Here is a 12,782-nt window from a genome sequence, read left to right as displayed (position 1 = left end):
CAGAGGTCTGCAGCCCCGAGACAGCATGGGAGTTCTGCGGGTCACACACAGGGGAGAGCCGCTGTCGGGGGACATTTTTCTGGCACTCGGGGAAACTTGGCACAGTGGTCCAGGTCCTGTCCTGCTGGACAGCCACTGACCCTTTTGCCCAGGAAGAGTCCCTGTTTATCCAGCACTCTTCGTGGCCACTTAATCTTCAGTTTGTATTGTCAGAAGTTTAGTTAGGGTTAGTTGGGGGGGGGGGGCGGATTTGAGTATGTAATCAGTCGTCGTCAGTTTATGGAGTCTCTGGACAGAGGTGAAATTAGCCCAGCACTTCCTCTGGAGCCTTGCTATAACCCAAAGGCCATTCTCAGCTCCTGTGGTTTCTGTGAGCTGCCTGCTCTCCGTGAGTTTGGATCTGTTATTCCACATCCCACATCCCCTAAGAATAGGCTGGGATGGTTAGGAGATGTTTTTCCTTCTTGTTTAAGTTTTTGACACAATCCATTCCCTTGCTTAGAAAAAGAACAGTAAATACAATCAGACTTAAAGTGAAAAGTTTCAGACTGCTGTCTCTTGCACACCTGCCCACCCAGCCCCCAGAGCTGGCAGTGTTTTCATTAGTTTCTTTTTCATTTTTTTTAAAAGATTTTATTTATTTATTTGAGAGGGAAAGTTACAGCCAGAGAGAGGGAGAGAGAGAGAGACAGAAAGGTCTGTCATCTGCTGTTTCACTCCCCAAATGGCCAATCCGAAGCCAGGAGCTTTTTCCGGGTCTCCGTGTGGGTGCAGGGGCCCAAGGAATTGGGCCATCTTCTGTTTTCTCAGGCCATAGCAAAGAGCTGGATTGGAAATGGAGCAGGCGGGACTAGAACCAGCACCTATATGGGATGCCTATGTTGGAGGCAGACGCTTAACCCACTGTGCCACAGTGGCAGCCCCTCTTGTATATCTTTATAGTGTATGTGAGCAAACACAAGGTGGTGTGACTATGTAAAATTTCTTTGCATTTTATTTATACAGAAAGTAATTAATTACTTAAAAGAGGTTTTTAAGGAGGAACCAGTAATTGTTGCTTGGAGAGATCCACTTCCTTCCCCGTTTGGACGGAACCTTTCCTTTTTCCAGGAAAATGAAAAGGCAGCCTAGTCCTTAACCCCAGCTTCCTTAGCCCCCTGGTGGCCACGGGAAGCCACTGCAACGACTGAACAGTCTGGACTGGATTTAGTTAGAGCAGGGTTTCCAAACGTGCCAGTGCCCATGAATCACGTGGGGGCCTTGTTGAGATAAAGATTCTGATGAAGTCAGTATGGGGTGGGGCCCAGGAATTTGGCATTTCTAGCAAACCTCGCAGGTCATGTCAGTGCTGGTCCTGCCTGTGAGTTGCGGTAAGCTAGTGCCCAGCCTCTCAGGCTGGGCTGCACGTTAGGTTCTCCTGGAGAGACTTAGCGTTGACAGTGTCAGCCCCTTCCCTCCACTCTCAGGTGGACTCCGTGTGGCTTAAGCTCCACAAGGGATTGTAATGTGCAGGCAGAGCTCCGATTTCAGGCCAGACCTGCAGTATTAGATGGGCGTTTCAGAGCAGGTACAGGCACCTAGTCATTAATTCCGTTTATTAATATGTTCTTACGTTTAAAAACCACCTGCAAAGCAGTTCGGCAGCATGGGCCCCAGTAGGGTCGTACCTAGAGGAGCCATGGAGAGCGCTGGAAACCGCAGGCAAGGCTGTCTTGGCACTTGATTTCCAGCAAGGCCGTTTTTGGTTTTGTCAGTTCCATTTTAATGTTGCCTTAGGAGTTTCTAGAATCTGTGCACTGCCACATTTAAAAATCAAAGCCGGGGCCAGCACTGTGGCATAGTGGATAAAGCTGCCACCTTAGGTTCTGGCATCCATGTGGGCAGTGGTTCAAGTCCTGGCTACTCCACTCCCAATGCAGCTCTCTGCTATGGCCTGGGAAAGCAGTAGAAGATGGCCCAAGTCCTTGGGCCTCTGCATCCGTGTGGGAGGTCGGGAGGAAGCTCGTGGCTCCGGACTTTGGATCAGCGCAGCTCCGGTCGTTGCAGCCAACTGTGGAGTGAACCAGCAGATGGAAGACTTCTCTCTCTGCCTCCCCTTCTCTCTCTGCCTGTCAAATAAAATAAATAATTCTTTAAAAAAAAAATCAAAGCCAAGGGACAAATATTTAGCCTAACAGTTAAGACATCCACATAGCACATCAGAGTGCCTGGTTTGAGTCCCAGCTCTCTGCCCAATTCTAACTCCCTGCAGATACACACATACCCTGCAAGGCAGCAGGGGATAGGTCAAGAAGTTGAGTTCCTGCCACCCACTAAGGGAGCCTGGATTGGGTTTCTGGCTTCTGGATCTGCTCTGCCTCAGCCGTGAGAGCTTTTGGGGAGTGAACCAGTAGATGGGAGCCCCTTCTCTCTTTCCGCTTCCTTTTCTTCCCTCCCTCTCTCTGTTTCTTGGCCTCTCAGATAAATACTACAAAGAAAAAAATCAGGAATAAAATGAGCGGATGGGGAAGGCTCCCTGGTTTAAGGATTTGAGCAGCTCTTACATGCCGTGATCAGACCTACCCAGACATGACTAGCAGAATACAGCACTGGCTGAAAGTCCCCAGGATCTCCAGGCATCGTTGCCTTGTGGTGTTGCTCAGGCCGGTGGTTACAGCCTCCCAGTTGCTGTGAGTGAACTGGGTCGTGCCCTTTCTCAGCTGGCCCCGAACTCCGGAGCTCATCGAGTGCCTTTGTGCTGCAGGCATTGTGCTGGGCGCCAGGGTGAGCACTAGGGCTGCAGTGCCGGCTTGGCTGGCTCCTTCCCTGAGCCTTAGTCCAGAAGGACATGGTAGGAGTCCTTGGCGGCTCAGCACACCAGGCTGCTAAGAGTACGCCGATGTGCGGAGCAGGCAGAGGTGTGTCGCAGTCTTTGGCCACAGTGTTTTATCAGGATATAAAGGAGATCGGTGCCTGCTGTCAGAGAGGTGGAGGTGCAAAGCTGGGACAGGAGTGGGCTTGGGGCACGTCCCTGCCGTTCCTCTCAGAGCCCCAGGAAGGAGAGAAACGGCGGTCTTGGCTTTGTATGGCACAGCCGCCATCCTGCCGGTGAGGTATTTCTCATCGTGTGGTTTCTGTGAGTGGCTATGTTGAATGTCACTCAGTGCCTTCTGCTTTTTTCAGGAAAATCCCACCAGTGCCCAACAGCAGCACGTCCCCCATCTCCACGCGTGTTCCTCACCGGACAAACTCTGTGCCGACATCCCAGTGCGGGGTCAGCTATCTCGCGGCAGCCACCGTCTCTGCAGCCCCGGGTCTGCTTCCTTCCAGCTGCATCTCCCCTAGTGGCAAATCGGTACCAGCCCATGGAACCACGCTGAATGCACAACCTGCCACTTCGGGGGCCGTGGATCCCGTGTGCAGCTTGCAGTCGAGACAGGTGTCGTCTTCCTCCTCGTCCCCTTCCACGCCCTCCGGCCTCTCCTCGGTCCCTTCCTCCCCTATGTCCAGGAAACCTCAGAAGTTGAAATCCAGCAAGTCTTTAAGGCCCAAGGAGTCTTCTGGTAATAGCACTAACTGTCACAACACCAGTAGCAGTACCAGTGGCGGCTCAGGAAAGAAACGCAAAAACATTTCCCCACTGTTAGTTCACCCTTCTTCCTCCACCTCCACCTCCTCCACCTCCTCCACCTCCTCCTCCTCCACCTCCACCTCCACCTCTTCTTCTCATTCCATGGAGTCGTTTAGGAAAAACTGTGTGGCTCACCCTGGGCCTCCCTACCCCTCGGCGGTAACGTCTTCTCATAGCATTGGCCTCAACTGTGTGACAAACAAAGCCAACTCAGTGAGCGTCCGGCACGAGCAGTCAGGGAGGGGCCCCCCCAGTGGGAGCCCCGCCGAATCCATCAAGAGGATGAGTGTGATGGTGAACAGCAGCGATTCCACTCTTTCTCTTGGTCCGTTCATTCACCAGTCCAACGAGCTGCCCGTCAACTCGCACGGCAGTTTTCCACACTCACACACTCCTCTAGACAAGCTCATAGGAAAGAAGAGAAAGTGCTCCCCCGGCTCCAGCAGCGTCAGCAACAGCAGCAAGCCCACAAAGGTTGCCAAATTGCCAGCCGTGAACAACGTCCACATGAAACACACGAGCACCATCCCAGGGGCGCAAGGACTGACGAACAGTTCCCTCCTGCACCAGGTAGGAAGCGGACTCTGAGCCCGTGGGAGGCCATGCTTCCTCTCCCTTGGGATTCTCTGCCAGGTCAGAAAGCTCTGTGAGTTGCTTGGCTGGTTTGCCTGTAACCGATAAGCAGTGTCATGCTGTCTATTGAAAAAAAGGGAAGTGCTCCTGACCACGTGAAGGTAGCCCGGGCTCAGCCCTGCTAGGGTCTCTGAGGGCTTCGACGATGTCCCTCCCGGGGCGGGAGGGTCTAAGGCAGTCAGCCAGAAGGACCGAGCCCAGTCCGAACCACAAGGGAGGCCCTCCTGCAGCCCCCAAGGTGTGTCCTTGAGCTGCTCAGGGGGGAAGCAGGCGGTGTGTTCCTGGATAGTGGGCTTCCAGTGTGTTCCCCTGCAGAAAGCTCTAGAAAGCAGCGATGTCCTGAGCTAGCATAGGTTTTCCCGTGGAAGAGCTACAGGTGGCGCTGGTTAAGTCTCATTTAACGTTTCCTCTTCCCTGCTCATAAGGTAGACAGGAAAACGGGATTCAGCCTGGGCAAAGCAGAGTAAAATCTCCCTGCAAGTTGAACGCGGCTCATAGTGGAGCAGTGCCTAGGTGGGCGCCGGCTGGTGTATCTCCTGTGCGGGGTCTTCTGTTCACTTCTCCCACCGTTACTGTTTTCTCCTGACCTTCTTGCCTTTAGCTGTTTCCAGCTTGCTTGGCTCTGACTTCAGCTCATCTCTCACCCTGTTGTTTCATTCATCAGGACATCTCCTCACCCTGCTTACGAACAGGAATGCCAGCAGCAGCGCCCCAGAGCCCCGATTTAAAATGTGAGGCTCTTCTTTATGGTTGTTTTTTTTCCCTCCCCCTTGCTTATCTGTGAAACTTGACTTCAATGCCAGCTTGGGGCTGTTTGAGAACTACGAGAAGTTTCTCACTGTGAAGGTGGTTCCCTCTGCTGTTGGTGTGAATCTGTACTGTGGGCCCCAGGGCTGGGGGGAATACCCAGGAGTCCAGGGAGCTGCTCCACTCAAAGCCACTTGGGTGGTGGTTGGTGTTTTGAGCAGCACGTCGCTGCAATGGTGAACATTGTGCTTTATTTCTTAGTCAGAGTTTACTCTCTGCAGTGGGTGATGGGTGCACCCATGACTGTGAAAGCTCTGAGAGCACGGATGAGCCATGGCTGGCCGCGGCAGGGTCCGCCTCACGTCTGTGCTAGGGAGCCTGCTGTCTGCACGTAGACAGAGTGTGCCCCTCGCTGCCCGCTCACAGCCCAAAGGCCAGAGCCTGTGAGACACAGCACCAAGTGACCGTGCCCATGGAAGGGGGGCGCTGGGCACCTCACCACGTGGAGCAGCTGCGTGCAGACACTGGCTACCAATTGTGAAGAACACCTGCACATTGGGACTTGCTTCTGGAATCTGGCCGTTTTTAAAGAAATGTAGACTTTAAAATGTAGATTATGAAAAACTGCAATGGATTTCAGATCTTTGCACACCAAAATAAATTTAACTTTTGCCTGTACCTTTCCACAAACTTTTTGAAGTACTCTCATATTTAATAATATGTAGATATGTTGATAGATACAGATGTATAAAGCATTCTTTTTTTAAAATTTTATTTATTTATTTGAGAGGTAGAGTTGTAGACAGTGAGAGGGAGAGACAAGAGAGAAAAGTCCTCTGTCAGCTAGTTCACTCCGCAAATGGCCACAATGGCCAGAGCTGCACCGATCTGAAGCCAGAAGCCAGGAGCTTTTTCCGGGTCTTCCATGCTGTTGCAGGGGCCCAAACACTTGGGCCATCTTCTGCTTTCCCAGGCCATAGCAGAGAGCTGGATCAGAAGAGGAGCAGCCAGGACTAGAGCTGGTGCCCATATGGGATGCTGGTGCTGTAGGTGGAGGATTTTAAGCTGCTGCATCACAGTGCTGGCCCTGTATAAAGCCTGTATGTTGGCCATGTTGGGCGCATGAACTGCCTGTTTGCTGCCTCTGATTTTTACTGTCTTGGGAGACTGCTTTGGGTTCTTTTCCTTAGAATCAGTTTCAGCTTAAGTTTGTGCTTGAGAAAGATTTCCCCAGTTCAGTAGAAGACTTTACGCTGCCCAGCTCCTAGGAGAGGCCCGGGACGAGAGATCAGCGATTCAGTGAACCCTAAGAAGAGATAACAGAGTTTTCAAGTTGTCCACCTGCAGGAGGGTCCTACAACTTTATTGGTTTCAGAGGGACCCATGATCCGAGAGTGCTTTTAAGAATGCTGTTCTTGGGAATTCGGGACCTCTGCTTGTTTGCTGTGGAGCTGACTTGAGAATAGATAGCCTTTTGGAGCTGGTTGGAGGTCTGCTAAACAAGGAGACGTGCTGGGGGGCCCAGGAGTTGGGTCTGGGCAGGAAGAGTCTGTTCATGGCTTCTGCCACTGCACACTTTAAATAGGTCCCTGTGCTGGCCAGGGTCCCCGCTCCCCAGGCACCGCGTCAGGTGAGAGCTGTCACACCTGTGTGTACTCAACTGCCTGACCTTGTGCTGTTCTCGGGTAACACCCTGAACTGCCTTCGTGGAAGGTGAGAACACAGACCTGAGGGCCTCCTCTCAGCCAGAGACCCAAGGCTGCATCTCCCCTGGCCACTTTGTTCACATGGAACAGCCGCGTCCAAAGCAGGCAAGGCTTTTGAAAGCCGAGGCCAAGTTCTGCAGCTGCCGCTGCTGGGAGCTCACTGTGGCGGAGCCGGGAGCGGTGGGTGTGTAGCTCTCCGAGCGTACTTGACCGGAAGCAGGGGAGTACAGCGTGCGCTCGCTTACTTACCTCTTCCTTGTTTCCCCACCCCTTCTTTCTTGAAAGCCAAAGGCACGTCCCTGACGGCTGACAGTATCCCTGGGAGGAATAACCCGGACACTTTTGAGGACAAGTTACACCTCCACTCAGCACTCTGGACTCCGCGTTGCCTTTGAGTCTGTCTGCCCCGCCTCCTGTGGGCTTCAAGGGTAGCAGCCTGCGGGCTGTTGTTTCAAAGAGGATTTCCCTGGAGCTGTGTCTGTAGCAGTGAGTACTCCTAAAGGACACTGGATCAAGTTCAGCCACCGAATTGCTCTTATCAGTGTTACAGTGGTCTGGACTGCTTGCTACCAATCTGTGAGGAGTTTCTGTTCTTGTTTTGTTTTTTAACTTATCCGTGGAGCCACTCTTTGAGTAGAATGGGCTGGGCAGAAGAATGTTTTGGCAAGAGCGTTACTGTAGACTGTTCTCCCTCTTCCCTCCCACCAGTGGTTTCTTCGTCGTCGTCATTTTTTTTTTTTTTTTAACACCACACTGTCTTCTGTAGGTCACTGCAACAGTTCGGCTCCTTCCCTGGGGACTGGAGACTTCCCAGAGGAGAGCAACCTTCTAGTGAAAGGAGCTTGGCTTTTGATGTCTGTAGCCATGTTCGAGGAGCAGAATATGGACCGTAGTGCCAGGCACCGTGACAGAACAGCCCAGCCTCTCTCGAGGAGTCTGGCCGAGGAAACTGGCCCCAGTGTCTGACTTGGAAACCAGTTTGAAGCCATGGTTGACCAGAAACCGTCTTTGAGGCTTACTTTTCATGGTACAAAAAGCAGTTCTGTGCGATTAAAAAAAACACACACACACACAAAAACAAAAAAGCAAGAAAATGCAAACTAGTTTTGATGATGGCAAGGCAAATCAGGGTGGGGGTGGGCAGATTGTTGGGAGAGGTAAAATCAGTGTAGGTTTCAGAGAGGTGGCGTTTTCTTACCCTGGATGTGTTGGTGTTAAGTAGTGTTAGCAGACTGGGTTGGTTGTCCTTCGCAGTCTTTTTGTTTTTTGTTTTTTGCCTTTTAAAATGAAATGATGAGGACGGACTTCAGTGTTTCCGAGGCACTGTCCACGTCCCCGTGTCCCTCTCTGGATACTGTCCCGGGGCTGAATGTCACCTGTGCGTCAGCTGGGGTGGGAGCAGGCCCCGAGGGAAGGGGGTTGGAGAAGGTATACGTGAGCCTCCACGGAGGTCTTAATGTGGCGCGTGTTTAGTATTTCTTGACATCCATCCCTGCTTTCTTGGGATTCATGCCAGCCATCTTCCTGAGAGAGGTTTGGAACCCTCCAGGATGTTTTTTCTAGTATCCCACCCCCCCCCCCAAAAAAAAAGAGCTTAATACGTTCAAGTAGAATTTTTTGAGAAGGTGTGGTTGACTTTGGAGGCTGAGCTGGGGCCTTTTTACGTGCGGTTCCACCCCCGCAGCTCCTGAACTGAGAACCAAGCACTTTCGCTCAGAAGAACACACAAGTTGCCGAACACAGGGTAGAATTTCCAAGGCTCTGCTCGATGCCCTGGCCACAGCCCCGACAGAGCCAGGCAGTGCATCCTTCTTCCCCCCTCTCATTCCTGGGTTACAAACTTCAGTTTCAGGGAATTTCAAGTCAACAACAGGTAGAATGAAAAAATACTTGGTTACCAGCCTACTAATGTGAATTGCTATGGGATTATTCTTATTCTGTAAGAAAACAAAAACTTTATGCAGATACTTTAGCTATAAATTGATGTAAAATAACTGATCTTTTTTTTTAAGGAAGGGGAGAATAGTATCTTGTTCAGTTATTATGCAAACAATCAGTAAATGTTTTTAAAGTGATACAAATAGGAGAGCTTAGTCAGGAGACAGCATGGATGGGCCGGGTAGGTCTAGGTAGGAAAAATCAGCCTGGTTGTCCCATCCCAGTTGGAGAGGAGAGAGAGGAGGTCAAGAAGGAATCGGAACATACCTAGTCGATTCCTTGGTGACAAGTGCAATGGGGTATGGGTAGAATTTATTTTCAGAGCCAAGGGGACTTGATGGTTATAAATAAAGTTGCTTTTAGTGATGGATTTTACAGACGGATCATGTTGTTCCGAAAGATGTGAATAGGATCCACGATAGCAAGTTGATTCAGAATAATGTAGATATTTAGATTAGCAAGTGTTGATCATTTAATTTCTAAGACTGAGGTTTTAATTGAATTTCATTATGTCTCCCGGTAACACAACGGAGCATCGGGATTAGGAAATTAGCCATTTTGGATTCTGCCTGCCACAAACAGACCTATTCTAAACAGTGCTATTAAATTTTAGACTGTTGTTTAAATATTTTATTTTCTCCTACAACTTTTTATTATGATGAACAATTAAGACCATTTAAAACACGGGAGTACAAGTATTTTTTTGAATTAAATTGCAAAAACCAAATTTGCAGTGGTTGGGTTGTTTCTAGACAGACTTTGGTATCAATTTAAAACCAAGATAATTTTTATATTCTTTCCAATAGAATTTCATGACAGCTTCTGCAGTTTTCTTAACCTACAAAAAAAAAAAAAGTGCTGCAATGATGAACAAAGAATTATACAAAACCTACTTTTGTATCTTTATTTTGGAATTTCTTGTTCTATTATAAATATGGAAGTATCCCTATTTCAGAAGACATATTTTGTTAAAAATGAATTGTACATATTTAAATATGTATTTTTGCACAGGTCTTTTTTTCTGATATCCTGTTTTGGTACAATTGAGATCATCTAGTATTTATTTATTAATTAATAAAAGTAAATACCTTTTTATAATTTGAAGTGGTTCACTGCCAAGCCAATAGTTCTAGAACCTGCCTCCTTTACAGTTGAAGGGATGCCTCTGTTCTGTGAAAGTCTTTGTCCCTTTTCACGTCTCGGGAGTGGATTCATCCGGATGAAGTGGGCATTTGCGTCTCCCTAGTTGCCTGATTGCCCGATAGACTCCATGTAACTAAGTGACACACTGCTTTTCCTTTTGTTAGTGTTTTATGTGTGCGTGTGTGCGTGCGTGGGTGTTGTGTGTGTGTGCATGTGCGCTGAGCACACGTGTGTGAGTATGCGATGTGGTTTTAAACTAATGGAAAAAAACTGAAAGTGCCTGAACCTAGTTTTAAGCTTAGACAGATTCTCTTTGAAAAAGACTTGAATGTTCAGTTGAACTTTTGGAGTTTGCTTTTCCACCTAAATATTGTTTCTAAAATTTTAAGGGAGGAGTTGAAAACCACCAGTGCTGGTGATTTTATAAGGTGTTTTAAAGTCCAAGGCCTTTTGGGTCACAGTAATTCAGCTGTTGATGGATTGCCCAGTGGCACCAAGGGTTACACATCTCTCTGTCTGCCAGCAACTTACATGATGTGTCTGCTTTGTTACTCACGCATGAAATACAAAGTTTAAAATAAAATATTTAAATTATTTTGTATTCCAAAAATCTAATACAAAGAAGTACCTCTGAGAACATTGAAAAAAAAAAATGTATAATCTGAAAAATGTAACTTATAAGGCAGCTGTCGTCCTGCGAGAGTTCTGTTGCCAAGGAATTTCTTAATGTCTCTCATTGCGTCCTGGGTGGGGAACACGGTGGGCTTTGGAAAATGGTCGTTAAAAGTTCTGTTTGTTGTTTAGCAGAAAAGAATCATTTTTACAGTTTGTGCAAAACATTTTACATTTTCAGATCATTTAAATGAGCACTACATACTGTCAGTGTGAATGTAGGGCCTGGAAAGCGTTCTGCTAGGTTTCTTTGAGCTTGGGTATAAAAGCAATCTCCTGTGTTGAAATGTGTGACTAGTTTGATGATTTGTACACGTAAATCAAGAGCATCTCAGCTGGACTCATGTTGGCTGCTGTAGAGAACAAGAACAAATGTCAAGGGATAGAAAATTACTTTGGATATTTAAAAGAGAAGAAATATATAGTCTATTTGTTTTGTAACAAGTTTCTGTAAATAAAATAATTTATACTATTTATAAGAAAAAGTTGTGCTTTGCTTTATGAGAAATTAGTTTGTGGAACAAACATGTTACTAAACGGGCAATAAAATTAGGACTTGTCAATAAATAAGGTTGGCTGCATGAAATACGTGACACGTTTCTGCCTCGCGATACCGAACCCTCCCAGTCGGGTCTGGCCACTCTTCCCTCCCGGCATCAGGCCCCCTGGGGGAGCACCTTCGCTTCGGCCTCCCACAGATGCAAGCGGAGTGCTTTCCGGGCCTTAGGAGATGGCCATTCCTGGGCACAGAGCCTCGCCCTGCCCGGATGAATCGGTGGCTGTGTCAACCGTGAGCACTGCCGTGTTCTGGCTCTGCAGGTCTGCCGAGGAAGCTCTGGGCGGGTGACGCTCGAGAAACGGCACGTTCCGCGTGTGCTTGCTTAGCTGTAAGGTGGGTGCCTTGTGGTCAGCTTAGGTAGAGGTGAGCATTTTCATCCCAGAGCTGGTCTTCCCACCCCTGCATTGCACCTGTGTCCCTCACTGGTAGGACAAGCACACACAAAACCTCTTACCTGTAGGAGAAGGGTGGCCACTTTGGCCAGTTGCTGATAAGTCATTCTAAGAAGTTAATATACATTAGTTTGCTTTTCAAGAAAAGCAACTAGTGCCTAGCGCATTGATCGGAATGTGAATGTCAGGTGGCTTTAACCCCACCGTGGACTTTAACCAGTGACTCCCGTGACTAAATCCTTTCACCATGGGTGGCTCCAGCCCCTCCCCAGGGAAGGGCTCACTGCTCAGTCTGTTAGCCCCGTTGACTTGCGTTCTCTGACGGTAACCTGACTGCATAGCCCAGCTCAAGGAAGTGGGTTGATCTTGGCAGGTGGGATGTGCCCTGCAGAAAGGCCAGGGTAAGGTCATTCTAGGGCCATGGTTGGGGTTGGGGACCTTTTTTCCCCGCTAAGGGCCATCTGTATGTTTACAGCATCAATCAGGACCATAGCCTTCTGCAGAGTTACTGAATGTTGAGGCCGTCTGCACTTGCCTTGTTGGGCAGGGCCAGACCAAATGATTTCGCAGGCCTTATGTGGCCCTGTGGGCCCAAGGTCCCCACTGCTGTTCCAGGCAGAGGGGCCACATGGGGCGAGCAGGGCTGTGAAGACCACGTGGAGCAGATCACCTCGGAGAAAGCAGTTGGTGTCACAGTATCAAGGACCCTGAATTTCACAGCGCCTCTGTCCTCAGGAGAACATGGTCCAGTCCCACCCAGCCCTGTGAGAGTTGCCAAGAGTAGAAGCTGTTGCCATCTTTTCCTGGAGACGGGGAAAATCGCAGGTGCACTGAAAACACTTTCCCTTTTGCTTGAATTTTCACTCTGTGGCCTCATCACGAAGCTGTGCCCTCAGACAAGCCCAAGGCCCTGTCCCTTTTCAGTTTCTTCTTGCCCGCTGCTGATGGCGGTTCACGAAGCTAGCCTTCCATCCTGGAAGGCCGTCATTCTTGGCACTGGCTATCCTCTTGCTCACAGCCAAAGCCCTTGGTCCAAAGCCAGCTCTGCCGGAGTCTCTTGGGAAGCAGAAACGACATTTTCAGAGAGGAGAGAATCCAGCACTGACAGCTGTCAACTCCATCACGTGCGACACCAGTAACTGGATGATGACAATGCACAGGTGAGACCAGTGGAACCAAAATGAGTTAGAAAATGGTTGCAGTCGTCCAAGTAAGAGTTAGTGAGGCTAAGCTTACAGAGGCAAAGAGGTCATTTAAAAGTAAAACCAGTAGACGTAAAGCTGTGTTGGAGATGAAGGGGAAAAGTGAGTCTGATAGTGTATAGATTCTTAGCTTGGCCAAAAAGCCTGAAGAGCTGGAAGTGAAGTGTGTGACAAAGTAAC

The 12,782-nt window shown here is 49.0% G+C and overlaps 1 protein-coding gene across 8 annotated transcripts in view; it reads left to right on the top strand.

The window, feature by feature from the left end:
* ATXN7 (ataxin 7) overlaps positions 1 to 11,035 on the top strand; it is a 160,759-nt gene extending 149,724 nt beyond the window's left edge. For 5 of the 8 annotated variants that reach the window (XM_070049965.2, XM_051852241.3, XM_002713288.6 and 2 more), the window contains 3 exons: positions 3,163 to 4,180; positions 4,908 to 4,974; positions 6,982 to 11,035. In XM_070049965.2, the coding sequence (XP_069906066.2) occupies positions 3,163 to 4,180; positions 4,908 to 4,974; positions 6,982 to 7,091 (1,195 nt within the window). In that variant the 3' untranslated portion in view covers positions 7,092 to 11,035. The remainder of the gene's footprint in view (positions 1 to 3,162; positions 4,181 to 4,907; positions 4,975 to 6,981) is intronic. The other 3 variants (XM_089305990.1, XM_089305989.1, XM_070049970.2) reach the window with 1 other exon arrangement.
* The last annotated feature ends 1,747 nt before the right edge of the window (positions 11,036 to 12,782 follow it).

This window comes from Oryctolagus cuniculus, chromosome 10 (genome assembly GCF_051225735.1).
Source record: "Oryctolagus cuniculus isolate XC-2025 breed Fujian yellow rabbit chromosome 10, ASM5122573v1, whole genome shotgun sequence".
NCBI lineage: Eukaryota > Metazoa > Chordata > Mammalia > Lagomorpha > Leporidae > Oryctolagus > Oryctolagus cuniculus.
The sequence above is the reverse complement of the archived record's forward strand: the minus strand, read 5'-3'. Positions and strand labels throughout refer to the sequence as shown.